Genomic DNA, 15,901 nt, shown 5'->3' on the forward strand with positions numbered 1-15,901 from the left:
GGTAATTTTGGAAAGGGCATTAAAGTAGAAATTGGGAGGGGGGGCCTGGGTGGCCCAGTCGATTAAGTGGCTTATCCTTGATTTCAACTCAGGTCATGATCTCATGGTTCATGAGATAGCGCCCCATGTTGGCTTTCGTGCTGACAGCATGGCGCCTTCTTGGGATTCTCTCTCTCTCTTCCCCTCCCTAAATCTTACACACATGCACACAATGTGCACTCTCTCAGTCTCTCTCTCTCTCTGAATAAATAGATAAATAAACATTAAAAAAATAGAAACTGGGACTTTCCTTCACCATGTGCAAGACATTATCCTATGGGGGATACAGGAGTGTTTAGTACATAGATCCAGCTCAGAATGAGCTCATGTATCTACGATGAAGAAAAGAATTGTATATGTAACCCAATGTTCACCAAACCACTGAAGCCTTGGAAACAAATAAGGTCAGTGATACTAATACTGGAAGTTTGCAAAATCAGATCCTTCAACTTGCCTGACACAGGACCACAGTCCCAGCCTTATCCACATATAGCCAGTTATGGCCCAATGGAGACTCTTGTGTTCTCTAGAAACACCCAGACATTGTCTCTGAACTCTGAACTTCTCTAAGGAGCCTGCTGCCTGCAAACTATTTACAGAAAACAACTGGCACCACTCCCGCTGCTGGTGTCCTGGCTGAGGCCACCCCATACCTGATGCTCTGTTGTGCACAGCTCCCACTACTTCAGTTCCGACTCACATTTCCTCTGGACATAACCACCGATGTGCACACAGAAATGACAAGAGATTCCTCTCTGTTGCTCTGGGGAGATTTTTGATTTTGGGGCATCAAACAAAACTACCTCTCTTGCCTTTTCCCTGCATTTCTTTTCTGTGCAAGAAGTCAGACTCTATCTTTGGAAAACTCCATCCTGTCCTTTGTCCCTGTGGTTCCTTACCTCTCATCTCTTCTTCATTCTCTCACAACAAAAGCCTCAAGCATATTAACACGTTCATAAACAGGAGTGGCAGTGATGGCAGCAGAAGGGAGGAGGTAATTGTAAGACCTATGATTCTGACAGCAATTTTTTTTTCAATACCATCAAGCAATTATTTGACACTAGCTGGATGGGTATCCTTTAATTCAACTCATTTTTGACACTATCTACATGGAGATAGCCTCAAATCTCACAGGTTAAGGGCTCAGTCCTATAAGACTTCCTTCCCCCCACTTCAGACACCAATCGCAAGTTTGCCACCCATGCTTCTGACAGACCAGCTATAAATCGGAGGTTCCAACAATCCCCTCCTTGGGATCCATTAACTTGCCAAAGTATCTTTAACTCAGAGAAATATTTTACTGATTAGATTACTGGTTATTTATTCAGGAGCAATCAGATGAAACAGATGAATAGGACAAGATATGTGGGAAGGAGCATGGAGCTTCTATGCCCTCACTGCATATCACACTCTCCCCAAACCTCCATGTGTCACCAACCCGGAAGTTCTTGAACTCCATCCTTTTGGGTTGTTATTGAAGCCTCATTACATAGGCATGGTTGATCAAATCATTGGTCACCTGGTGATTCAATCTCCAGCCCACTGCCCCTCTCCAGAGGTAGGGTGTGGGGAACAGCGGTGATGAGACTGAAAGTTTCAACACTCCAATCACACATGACTGGTTCCCCTGGATATTTGCACTGCAGTGTAGCAGGGAGAAGATCAACATTTCAATAAGTGGTACCAGACAAACTGGATATCCAATTGTATATCCAACTTTTGGAAGAAAACACATCTTGATGTCTCCCTCACCTGATATGAAAATCAAGTCCACATTGACAGCACATTTAAATGTGAAAGGTGAAAGCTGCCCCCCTTGAGAGGGGAGATCCGAGCCCCAGAGGGTGCCAGGCAACTGCCCACTGCGGAGGAAAATATAAGAGAATAGTGGCAAAGATCAGCAAAGATTCTTAAGTAAGATACAAACAACACTACCTATAATATAAAAATTGATAGAGTATTTTAAAATTAAAATCTCCTATTTCTCAGTACCCACCATCAGTTGAATGAAAGACAACTTCAAAGTTAAAGATATTATTGCACACACCTGACAAAGGACTCCTAAACAGAATATATAACTCCTACAATCAACATAAAAGAGACAGGCAACCCAATAGAAAAATGGGCACAAGACTTGAACAGATAATCTACACAAGAGAATATACCTGTGGAGAATAACTACATGAAAAGGAGTCTAACCTCCTCAGTCAGCAGGAACATGCAAATTAAAACCACAATAAAATACCACCACACACCCACCCAAAACCTCCAATGAAAAGGATGGAAAACACCAAGTCAAGTTAAGAATGCAGAGCAGGGGTGCCTGCATGGTTCAGTTGGTTGAGATTCTGACTCTTGATTTGGGCTCAGATCATGATCTCATGATTCATGGGATCAAGCCCTGTATAGGGCTCTGTGCTGACAGTACGGAGCCTGCTTGGGATTCTCTCTCTCCTTCTCTCTCTGCAGGGGAGGCCATGCTTGCTTGAGCATGCACGAAAGAAAGAAAGAAAGAAAGAAAGAAAGAAAGAGAGAGAGAAAGGGAGGAAGAACATGGAGCAGGGGCGTCTTAGTGGGTTATGCTCCAGACTCTTGATTCCAGCTCAGGTCATGATCTCACGGTTTGTGAATTCAAGCTCAAGTTGGGCTCTGCACTTGACAACACAGAGTCTGCTTGGGATTCTATCTCTCCCTCCCTCTCTCTATCTCTATCTCTCTTTGCCCCTCCCCTGCTCACATGCCCTCTCTCTATCAAAATAAATAAATATTAGAAAAAAAAAGGAATGTGGAGCAACTGGAACTCACTGCTAGAGGGAACATAGAAACACTATGTTACAAACACCAGAGGAAGCTGTATAGCACTGTCTTCTAAACTTAATTAGCACCTGCCCTATCATCCAGAAATTGCCCTTACATAAATAAATGCCTAAAAGGAATGTGTAGCTGCACTATTCTTAACAGCCAAACACTGGAAACCACAAGTGCCCATCAATGGTAAAATGTATTTTAATGTCACAGTCACACAATAGAACTCTACACAGCAATGCAAATGAACAATCTACAACCATATACAACAATGTTGAGTGAAAGAAACAGACACAAAAGAGAGTGTAAAAGATGTACTTCCACTTCAGTAAAGTACAAAAATGGGTAAACTAATTCATGCTATTCGGAGTCAGGGTCTGTTGCCTGACTCACAGGAACTAGAAGAGTGACTAAAAGAAAACACGACAGGATTTCTGCAGGGCTAGTAAAGTGTTTTTTATCTGACTGCTGGTTACTCATGTTGGTTCAGTTTGTAAAAAGTCCTGCCAACATTTCACGATTGATTCTATACCCCAAAACACCACAAACATCATTGTTTTTCTTTCTGTGTCCAATTGGTCTATTATCTGGAGTCCCTATATGCCTTTCAGCTGTTGGTTCTTGCTTTCAGTATCTTATTTCCTTGCGTGTCTGCTATCCTTGGCTTTGTGCTCAAAATTGTACCTGAAAATGTGATTGACAAAAACAGTTGGAAGTTTACTTGACGTTGTTTTCCTAAAAATAAGACTTTGTAAATTTTTTTGACTTAGTACTCAGAGTCGCTAGCAATCTGGGATCATCCAAGTTCAGTGCTCGAGATTTTCTGGAGCTCTGATGACTCAAAGCCAAGCTGTCGCATGTGTGTGTAGTTCTTTATTTCTGGATGAATCTAACTCCTAGGGCACCTTTTAGGATTGCTGCCTAAAGTGGAGTTGGTTTATTCCTTGTCAACAAGATTCATTTCCCAAGATCTTTGCATATAAACATTGGAGCAATTATCCAGTTCGTCTCAACAAACTGTCTTGGGACTGCCTCCCCTGTGTCTTTCCAAAACTGATAAATAGCCCTGATGTGGTCCCAGTTCAGTCCCTCCTTATTTGATCTTAGGATCCAACCATCAGTTTTCAGATCCCCCATCCTCATCACAGCATCCACAGCCTGCCATTCTGTCTCCTCTTTTGCATGGACTGCTTATCCAGAGGCCAATTCTTCTGCCTCCCACCTTTAGCCAAAAGGAGAAATCAAGTCCCATCCAGAAAGCAATGTTTTAGGGTCCTTTATGCTCTGCTTGAATTTTCATCCTATGTAGGAAAAATCTGGAGACAGCAGAACCAGGCAACTCAGAGCAGCACAGAACAGCGGGTAAGGTCTACCCACCACAGGCTCACTTTCTTTCTCCCTTTTCTCCTTTCTCATCTTTTCTCTACCTTTTATCTCACAAATATACTCGCAACCTTTGACAGTCTTCATATAATCTAATCCTTTCATATTTGAAGGTAATTAGCAATCCCTCCAATATTTTCAGTGCTCTACAAAGTGCTGTCACATGCTCTGTCGCACGTGGTTCCCAAGCTTGCAAGAAAGGCTTCACAGGTGGGACGGAGAGGCTCAGGGAGGTTGCATGCCCTCCTCAAGGTCCTGCAGCTGGGGAGCAACAGAGGGAAGTTTTCCAACATCAAGTTGGACTACTTTTCCATACCATGCCTACATTCCCCACCCCCCTCCCTGCAGAGCTACACTGCAGAGGGGTTTGTGTCTCTGAGGCCATCTGACCACACAAGTGTTCAGAACCCATTGAGTCTTACAGACTCAGAAAAGCATTTCTGTATAATCAGAATCACCAGGTGATTGCTAAAAAGGACTTGGTTCTCAAACCAGAACCAGTCTTTCCAGGAAGGGGACCAGAAAAGCAGCTTTTTGTTTTAAAGTATCACAGGTGATTCTGATGCACACTAAAATGTGGGGGACACTTGCCTTGAGGGCTAGAAACCAAAGATATTATTCCCTCTGGGTGTCCTCTGCCTTTCCCCAGCGCTCTTCCCTGCTTCCTTCCTTCCTCTGTGTGGGGCAGATATCCCAGAGGGCCCTGAATCCAGGCAAATAGGCTGTGGAAGGACGTTGTTTCTGATGAGGTCTAAGGAGATGGGAGGCCTTTGTCTCCATGGCAGAAACAGAGGTGATAGCTGATGTGCTCAGGGTTGGGGTCACTCAGAGTCACCATGATGTTCTTTTCTATTCTTAGGCCATTTGGGAATGGGGAGTGGGGGTTGACTTGAAGTGATCGCTGGAATGAGTCTATCAGTTCTCATTCTCACCGAAACTCTGCTTTCCTAAGAGGCAAGGAGCCCACCCCGTGCTGACTTCTTGTTTCCAGGTTTTCTACTTCCTCCCAGTTCTAGGCTAACAAAGCAAACATGTGGCTTAGAATTCCTAGTCAAAGCCTCATCCTGTCACCAAACCATTCCATGACCTTAGACAGATCTCTTAGCTAAAACCCTCCCTTAAGTACTGGGAGAATAGATGATCTCATTCATGATGCTGGACCATAGGTGAATTTTATGGTAATAAACAACAAATATGGGAAGCTGTATATACAAAAAGTCTCTAGAGCCTGTGCTAAGGGTTACTCTCATTTTCACTCAACCGCCAAAGGACCACCACATGATTACTCTACAGTTTGGAATCTTAGAGTGAAAAGAGATCTTAACCATCACCTACTTCCACTAAATGTTTGCATCAGCTCCGAAATGATCACTGAGCCTAGTGTATTGGGCAGCCTGTTCAAATACCTCCTGGGTTGAGGAATCACTTCCCCTGCTAGCTCTCTTCATTGGCACAGCACTCAAGTCTTCCGGGAAATAGCCTGGTTATCTTTCTGTCTCTCTTTTGAAATTTTCTAGATCCTGACCTGACCAAGTATGGGAATTCCATAATGATACATTCTCTCTCTCTCTCTCTCTCTCTCTCTCTCTCCCACGTACACTGCACCAAGGGGCCAGCAACAAATGGATCTTTCCTAGGACATCCTGGGTCATTCCCTGCAGGCACGGTCATTCCCTGCTCCCATCTATGTGGTAGGCAGAGCCAGGCACAGAATGGAAGACCAACTAGGGCCCTGATACCTCTTTGTCCTGAGAGCAGGATTTCCTACTTTAGGGGATTAAGAGATAGAAAGAAGCTTGAAAACTGGTTAAGAATAAGACTCCCTTTGTGACCCCATAACAGCTCCTCCATTTACATATGGATTTGAGGTTGGAAACATTCTTTCTCCTCCAGCATTTGAGTTCTTCTCTAAACCCATAGTGAGGTAAGAATCATTACTCTTGCTTAATGCCTGGCAGAGCAGTTAAGGCATGGGATTTAGAGACAGAAAAGCGTCATCAAATTCCAGCTCCATGAGGTACTTCTTGAGCAACATTGGGAAACTCATTAAACTTCTAAGTCTTGGTCATCTCACCTATAAAATGGAGAAATAGAAACAAACAGTGCTGTTCATAGAATAAATATAAGATCTTAATATATATATAAAGCTTTCAATGCTTGTTTAACCAACTGTGCAGTATAGGGGAGTTGTTTGCTCACAAAACAGTCATCTGGGGGTGCCTGGATGGCTCAGTCAGTTAAGCGTCAGACTCGATTTCAGCTCAGGTCATGATCTCACAGTTTGTGGGTTCGAGCCCTGCAGTGGGCTCTGCGCTGACAGCGTGGAGCCTGCTTGGGATTCCCTCTCTCCCTCCCTCTCTCTCTGCCAATGTTCTGCTCTTTCTCTCTCAAATAAATAAACTTAAAAAAAAAAATAAAAACAGTTGTATATGTTAACCTGGGACACGGACTCAAACTTGTGACTCAAAATCTCCTCCCACTGTACCAGTGACAGTGGGTATCTGGGAATTCAACTCTGTTCATTGAGATAACACATCCACTCATTTGCTAAAGGCCAGGTTGGCCTCTCCCCTAAAACCTAGAACTCCAAATTACTTTTACCTCATAGATTATGCACTGTCCCCACACCTACATTTGTTTGTCCTGCTAGTACTTCAGAATCATCATGTTCCAGGCTGAATTTGCAAAACAGCTCTACTTTCTTTGACACACTGACTGATTTTCAACACAACTGCCTTTTTATCTGTACCTTCATTTATTCATTTAGTCTCTTGGGCTTATGACTCTTCCCCATTCCTTCATCTCAAATGCACGAAATGCCTACTATTCTATGGAGTTCAGTTCAACCTTCATTTCTTTTTTTTAATTGAAGTGTAATTGACACACAAAATCTTACTGACTGATTTAACTCTCCCCAAAAATAATTAGACAGTCATCCCAATGCCATTTATGGAATAATGCAACTTTGACCTGTGATAATAACTCATTTAATCCCACATGTACTCAGCAGTTTCTAAAGTTTCTGTCCCATGCTATTGATCTGTCAGCCCAGCATCAGTACCAGAATCCTTTATAGTTGGTAGAGGAACTTAGTCTCTTTTTCAACTTTTCCCTAGCTTATTTTCATGCCTATTTTTAGATGAAATTTAGATTCGTTTTTATTTCTTAAAAACCCAGTTAGGGGCACCAGGGAGGCTCAGGTTAAGTGTCTGACTTCAGAGCAGGTCATGATCTCCTAGTTCTTGAGTTCAAGTCCTGCATCAGGCTCTCTGTTGTCAGCACAGAGCCTGCCTCAGATCCCCCTCCCTCTCTCTTCCTACCCCTTCCCCACTCACGTTCCCGCTCTCAAAAATAAATAAACAGCTTTTAAAAACTCCGAACTTTGACTTTGAATAGGTTAATAGTAGACTTTGTTCCCTTGCAATATTTCAATTTTCCATTTGGAATCTGGTGTATCTATCCATTTATTAAGTTTTTACTTCATACCTCTCGAGAATTTTAAGATCATGCCTGTTTCTTGTTAGCATTTTAATGCACAGATCTATTTGTTGATAATGTAGCTGGTATTATTTCACATTAGATTTTAGCCTTATTATTCCTTATTATTGTTTACATATAATAATAATAGACGATATTTGCTGAGAGCTCACTGCATGCAAGCTCTCTGTGTTAAGCAATTTATTACTTAATTTTCTTCATTCCTGATGCATTTTTCAAATAAGAAATTGGATTCTTAAGGAGCGCAGATAAGTAGCCTCAGATTTCACACTTAGTAAGAGGCAGCACTTACCCTTCAATTCCAATGTCTGACAACAGTCTTAATCACTGCAGTGTATGCTTATGAGAGCACCATTAGCTTTGGGTCTATTCATTGTGTGATTGGCCACTTTCTTTTTTTTTTTAATTTTTTTTTTCAACGTTTATTTATTTTTGGGACAGAGAGAGACAAAGCATGAACGGGGGAGGGGCAGAGAGAGAGGGAGACACAGAATCGGAAACAGGCTCCAGGCTCTGAGCCACCAGCCCAGAGCCTGACGCGGGGCTCGAACTCACGGACTGCGAGATCGTGACCTGGCTGAAGTCGGACGCTTAACCGACTGCGCCACCCAGGCGCCCCCACTTTCTATTTCTAATGGCACTTCAGTTGATTGTCTTTGGTTTGCCAGCTAGATCATTCTCTCAGCAAAAATGATAATTTTTCTTTTCCCTTACAATTTTGTCCTTATCTCCCTCTTTTGTCCAATTGTACAATATCCACTTCCTATAATGCATACACCTATTTTCAATATCACTCTAAATCTATGAAATATCAAAACTATAACATAGTAATCTTTAAGTACTTCGAGAATATTGTAAGCTGATAGGATTTAAAATAAGACATGTACATTACTTCTATAATATTGAGTATGTCAAATTAAAAGTCCCTGGGAAGACTAAGCTGCATAAAGATTTTCCATGTTACGCTTTCTTTGTTGTTACTTCATTGCTCCCATTTTTAAAAATTATAAAAGTTAGTCTATTTTTAATGCCAAGAGAATAATTGCTTTTGAATGTCTGAATGTCCTTACTCAATACTCAATTAGTAAATGTTTGTTGGTGCTAATATTGCAGACAATTGGGGAAATGCATGGAGGCAACCAGAGTGAGACCTCAGAGTTCCTACTCCTGGGGCTCTCGGAGAGTCCTAAAGAGCAGCGGATCTTGTTCTGGATGTTCCTGTCCATGTACCTGGTCACAGTGGTGGGAAATGTGCTGATCATCCTGGCCATCAGCATTGATCCCCACTTGCACACTCCCATGTATTTACTCTTGGCCAACCTCTCCCTCACTGACCTCTTCTTTGTCACCAACACAATCCCCAACACATTAGTGAACCTTCAGTCTCAGAACAAAGCCATCTCCTATGCAGGGTGTCTGACACAGCTCTACTTCCTGGTCTCCTTGGTGACTCTGGACAACTTCATCCTGGCCACAATGGCATATGACCGCTATGTGGCCATCTGCCGCCCCCTCCACTATGTCACAGCCATGAACCCTGGGCTCTGTATTTTGCTCCTCACCCTGAGCTGGGGACTTTCTGTCCTCTATGGCCTCTTCCTCACCCTCTTCATGACCAAAGTGACATTCTGTGGTTCCCGGAAGATCCACTACATCTTCTGTGAGATGTATGTCCTGCTGAGGCTTGCATGCTCCAATACCCAGGTCATTCACACAGTGCAGATTACTACAGGCTGCTTCATTTTCTTCACCCCCCTAGGGATCATGATCATGTCTTATGTCTGGATTGCCAGAGCCATCCTCCAAATACCCTCAGCTTCTAGCAAGTACAAAGCCTTCTCCACCTGTGCCTCACATTTGGCTGTGGTCTCCCTCTTCTATGGGACACTTGGTATGGTATATCTGCAGCCCCTCAAAACTTATTCCATGAAGGACTCAGTAGCCACAGTGATGTATGCTGTGGTGACCCCCATGATGAACCCTTTCATCTACAGCCTGAGGAACAAAGACATGCATGGGGCTCTGGGAAGACTGCTCCTAGGGAAAGCCTTCCAGAGGTTTACATGAGGTACTTTGGGGCAATGAAGGGGACACTGTATAACTTTAGGCCCCCAAATCTTGTATTTACCTCACCTCTACTTAGGTCACTAAGATAAACCAATTTTAAGTGTGTTTCTTTAAAAAAAAATCTCTAAATATATAAATTAATTCTGATCTAATTGCAGGGAAAATTTTGTAGGATCAACATCATGAAGAAAATCTTGGCAGACCTTTCTTGATTACAGGTGGGTTAGGTGAACAGAAGAATGATGAAAATATGGAGGATCTTAACAGCGTGGTTGATGTTCTTGATCTGGACTTATGTGGCATTTACATTCAATGATTAGAAATAGAGTATTTTTCTTAGGCACATATGGAATAGTTGTAGGAATTATTAGGTACTAGGCCACACACAGACACACACACACAGGCACACACAGCCTCAACAAATATAAAGGAATACAATCTGATCATAACTCAGCTGGTTTGGATGTTAATGACAGAAAGGTAAATAATCCCAAATTTTTGACATTGGGAGGCAAAATGCTGGCTAAATCGAGGTTACAAATGAAATTAAAATGGAAATTTGAAAATATCTATTATTGAATAGTAATAGAGACATTGCATGTCAAAACTTTTAGGACATGGCAAGCATGAAGCTTTGAGGGATTATTACAGTCTCAAGTGATTATATAGAAAAAAGGAAAGCTCCATGTTTGTTTAACTATGTGTCCTCTTAGGATTCTGGAACAAATGAACAATGTAATAAATGCAGGGAAAACAGAAGATAAAGAAATTGAGAATAGAAACAATAATACAAAATATAAGGGGATCAAAAAAGTTTAGTTCTTTAAAAAAATGAAGTGGACAAGGGAAGAAGAGAGAAAACACAAATAAACACTATACTGGGAGGAAAAAAAGAGGGATAAAACTAAAGATAAAATTGAGATTAGAATGGCTAAGGGGGAGGAATTAAAATGGCAGAGCAGCATGGAGACCCTGAGCTTGATTGTCCCTGAAACAGCCAGACTAGCATCAACCCATTTTGAACACCTAGGAAATTGATCCGAGGATTAACACAACAATCTGCATAACTTGAGCCACAGAACTTGGCATATAAAAGGTGTGGAGAGGTGAACTGGGGGAGAGAAAAGTCAGAGGGTAGGGAGCTGTATGAAGAAAGGACAGAAAAAGAGAGAGGGGACAATGAGGCACACTGGGATCATGCAAGAAAAGCACTCCCCCAAAAGTAGCAGGAGAGAAAGAGAGAGAAACAGTGAAAACACTTGCAGGTACTGAACAAGAAATCTATCGCCAAAACCATTGACGGGAAGAAAGGAGAAGGTTTCAATACCACCAGGATTGTATAAACAGTGGAGTCCAGAGTCTGAAGTTTCAGAGCTCAGTGCCTGGCAGTGCTCTACTGAGGAATCAGGGCAAATCCCCAGGAGCAGGCAGCAGGGTCTGAGGGGTCTGTGTGCCACATGGGGAGAAGCAGTTCCTATGCTTCCAGTGCATTTGGTAGAGGCCATACAGCCTCCCTGCAGGCAAAGTTCCCAGCAGACCCTGGAGTGCAGCCACGTTTGCTGCTACTGGCACAAAGATGCCAGAGTGTGGTGAAACCTGACACTGGCTGTATGTTGCAATTTGCTGTAATCTCTGAACCTCTGCCTCTGCTCCATCACACAAACGTTTTCTGGGTGCAAACTAGCACCCAGCCTTTGCTCAGTGAGACCCTCCGCCATAGAGTTGGCACTGGGCCAAGCTGTGGGAAACTCTGAAGCCTGGGGTTTTGAAACACAACCCCATCTGAGACAAAACTCTGGACAGAGGTGCTGCCTGGCAGGTGGACAGCTTGGAAATGGACAGAGGCAAGGTGGACAGAGTCCAGAGACAAAGGAGGGGTGATGATTGCAGGTCAGTGAGAGCTCAAAGTTCCTGTGCGAGAGACTAGGTGAAGCCATTTCCACCTCTCCCACACACACACATGCATGCCACAGTGATCCACCTCAGTAAGCTAAGCACCACTTAGTGGAGAACAGAGCCATTACACCAAGCCCCGCCCAACTGTGCCCTCCAAGCACATTCCTCTAGAAAACAAGCACAAGTCAATCCAACTGCTTAGTACTATAACAACTATAGAAGGCTTCATAGTTTCAATTCTAGGGGAAACTGGTTGTAACTTCATTCCAGTTTCATTCTGTTTGTTGGTTCATTGACTCATTTTCTTTGCTTTTGTTTTTGCTTAAGTTGTTTTCTGTTTTTTCATTTTCTTTCTTTTCTTCTTCATTCTTGGATACAGAAAGAGAAAATTTTATTTATTTATTTATTTATTTTTACTTTATTTTTTATTTTTTAAATTTTTTATTCTAGTTCACTTTATTTCATTTTATTCTAATATATAATTATTTTTTAATTTTTTTCTTGCTTTTTTTTTCTTTTATTTCCCTTTTTTCTCTACTCTATCAAGCTTCTTTCAACAAGAATACCAAAACACACCTAGGATCTACCTTCTTTTTTTTTTTTATTTTTTTGTTTGGTTTTTAATATTTAACTTTGTATTTTTTACTTTATTAATTTTTTCTTCCTCCAAAATGACAAAATGAAGGAATTCATGCCAAAACAAAGAACAGGAAGAAATGACAGCCAGAGGCTTAATCAACACAGATAAAGCAAGATATCTGAACTAGAATTTAGAACCACGATAATAAGAATACTTATTCTTATTATCAGGACGAAATTAAAAATGCTAAAACCGAGATGCGATCTTGAATGGAGCCACAACGGCAAGTATGGATGAAGCAAAGTAGCAAATAAGAAATTTAGAAGATAAAATTATGAAGAATAATGAAGCAGGAAAAAAGAGAGGGACACAAAAGCAAAAGATATCGATACAAGACTTAGAGAACTTAGAGGGACTTATTAAAAAGGAATACATTCAGAATTATAGGAGTCCCAGAAGATGAAGAAAGAGAAAAGGGGGAAGAAGGTTTTTATCAGCAAATTATAGTGGAAAACTTTCTTAATCTGGGGAAGGACACAGACATCAAAATCCAAGAAGCACAGAGAACTCCCATTAGATTCAACAAAAAACAACCATCACCAAAACATATCATAGTCAAATTCACAAAATACACAGACAAGGAAAGAATTATGAAAGCAGCAGGGGGAAAAAAAGTCCTTAACCTATAAAGGAAGACAGATCAGACTTTCAACAGACCTATCCACAGGAACGTGGCAGGCCAGAAAGGAGTGGTAGGATATATACAACATGCTGAATTGGAAAAATATGCAGCCAAGAATTCTTTATCCAGTAAGGCTGCCATTCAAAATAGAAGGAGAGACAAAGACTTTCCCAGACAAACAAAAAATAAAGGAGTTCATGACCGCTAAACCAGTCCTGAAAGAAATTTTAATGGGGACCCTTTGAGTGTAGAAAAGACAAAACAAAACCAAAAAGACCAAAAGCAACAAAAACTAGAAAGTACCAGAGAATGTCACTAAAAACACCAACTCAACAGGCAACACAATGGCACTAAATTCATCTTTCAGTACTCATCCTAAATATCAATGGACTAAACACTCCAATCAAAACATAGGGTATCAGAATGGATAAGAAAACAAAACCCAATGGGGCACCTGGGTGGCTCAGTTGGTTAAGCGTCTGACTTCGGCTCAGGGCATGATCTCAAGGTTCATAAGTTCCAGCTCCACATAGGGCTCTGTGCTGACAGCTCAGAGCCTGGAACCTGCTTCAGATTCTGTGTCTCCCTCTCTCTCTGCCCCTGCCCCACTCACATTCTTTCTGTCTCTCTCTCTCTCAAAAAATAAACATTAAAAAAATTTTTTTTAAATATGTCCATCTTAAGATATGCAGAGAAAGTTTTTGGTAAAACTCTAGACAAATTTTATTTTAGATAAAATTCTAGATAAAAGAATATCCCTGATAAAGTAGTAAAATTATTTTATTAAATCTCAAGCTTTAAGTATGTATCTTTTTAATATTCTGTGTGATGAAATGGGAAGCACAAGATGAAGCACTCCTGCATCTCAAAGTACAATGGTTATCTTGAGAGGAAGTATTTGTGTGATTGTTTTGAATCTGAGCTGAACTAGCCATTTCATGGAACACCATTTTAATTTGAAAGAATAAACTGAAACTGGTTATTCAGACTTGGGTATTTGGCATGTATTGTCTCAAAAACAAATGAAGTGAGCCTCTCCCTATAAGGAAAACAACTGATGGAGCTCATTACCAGTATTAATATTTGAGCTTTCAAGCAAATGTAAGAATTTTGGAAAATTTGTGTCTGTTATGGTGAGCTCAACAGCTTTCCAATATGTTAAGCCTTTTATGATGAGACCAGTGATGAGATAGAGACAGACAGACAGACAGACATAATGAGAATGTGTCAACAACATATAATGAAGTGCCTGAACTTCATTGTTAAATATACATAACTCAGAAAACGTATTGAGCTAATATTTTCCAAATAACCAATGCATTATGTGACAAAGTCACATGTAAGTAAAAGATAATTTCAAACAAGATAAAATCAATGTCATAGAGGATAAAAAGTTCATTATATGGTATCAGATTCCACAGTGCCACGGATCTTTAAGAACCCACCATTTATCAAGTTTTGCTACAGTATCAAAGAGGAATATCCACAATTAACTGGAAATATGATTAAAATACTCCTCCTTTTACAATTACATATTTGTATAAGGCTGATGGATCATCTTCATATACTTCAACCAAAATTACTTATCAGCGCACAATGAATGCAGAAGCAGATATGAGCTATCCTCTATTAAGCCAGGTAGGAAAAAACTTAGAAAAAAATGTAAAACAATGCCATTCTTCTCACTAATTTTTTATTTTGAAAAATATATTACTTTTCATTTAAAATCCTACTTACGATAACATGTAATGGGCACATTACTTTTTTATTTTTATTTAAGTTACTATTTTAATTTACAACCAAGTTAGTTAGCATTTAATGCAACCGTGCTTTCAGGAGTAGATTCCTTAATTCTCCTTACCCATTTAGTCCATTCTCCCTCCCACACCTCCTCTGTTTGTTCTCAATATTTAAGAGTCTCTTATGTTTTTGTCCCCCTCCCTGTTTTTATTTATTTATTTATTTTTGCTTCCCTTCCCATATGTTCAACTATTTTGTATCTTAAAGTCCTCATATGAGTAAGGTCATATGATATTTGTCTTTCTCTGACTGACTAATTTTGCTTAGCATAATGCCTTCTAGTTCCATCCATGTAGTTGCGAATGGACAATGGGCACATTCTTTTTTAAAAGAATTAATGAATATTTTCCAATTCAAATGCAGAGCTCAATCCCACGACTCTGATCATGACCTGAGCTGAAATCAAGAGTCACTCAACTAACTTAGCCACCCAAGCGCCCCAGCATTCTACTTTTCGTTTGGTTATTGCTTGTTCATTTGCCTCATTTGGCACCACACTTTTATTTTTTCACTAAAATTTCTTCCTTCATTAAGACAGGGATCAGTTTCCAAATATTAAGATGCATATTTGCATTGCATTTTGAAAACCTTCTACACTGTTGTTCTTGGTATGCTGTCATACATCCATTGGTAGACACTGCAAAGCTCTATGGAAAAAGTGAATTCAAAACTCTTCATGGTTGTGTAGACCATTATGAGAACTAAGATTTACATAATATAAAAATGAGAGAATATGACTCAGCGATCAAAAAGAATGAAATCTTGCCATTTGCAATAACGTTGATGGAACTAGAGTGTATTATGTTAAGAGAAATAAGTCAGTCGGAGAAAGACAAACATATGATTTCACTCATATGTGGAATTTAAGAAATGAAACAGATGAACATACGGAAAGTGAAGGAAAAATAAGATAAAAAGAGAGTGGGAGGCAAACCGTAAGAAACTCTTAAATACAGAGAACAAACTGAGGGCTGCTGGAGAGGTGGGGGGATGGGCTAAATGGGTGATGGGCATTAAGGAGGGCACTTGTTGGGATGAGCACTGGGCATTATATGTAAGCAATGAATCACCAAAGTCTACTCCTGAAATCATTATTATATGTTAACTAACTTGGATTTAAATAAAATTTAAAAATTTTTTTAAATAAATAC

General features: G+C 40.5%; 1 protein-coding gene across 1 annotated transcript; it reads left to right on the forward strand.

Moving 5' to 3' along the window:
• Positions 1–8,835: 8,835 nt before the first annotated feature.
• On the forward strand, positions 8,836–9,792 carry LOC125152095 (olfactory receptor 1D2-like). Its single transcript, XM_047833828.1, has one exon. It carries the CDS (start codon positions 8,851–8,853, stop codon positions 9,790–9,792), a length of 942 nt encoding a protein of 313 aa, XP_047689784.1. The 5' UTR covers positions 8,836–8,850.
• The last annotated feature ends 6,109 nt before the right edge of the window (positions 9,793–15,901 follow it).

The sequence above is a fragment of the Prionailurus viverrinus genome, chromosome E1, assembly GCF_022837055.1.
Source record: "Prionailurus viverrinus isolate Anna chromosome E1, UM_Priviv_1.0, whole genome shotgun sequence".
NCBI classification, from domain to species: domain Eukaryota; kingdom Metazoa; phylum Chordata; class Mammalia; order Carnivora; family Felidae; genus Prionailurus; species Prionailurus viverrinus.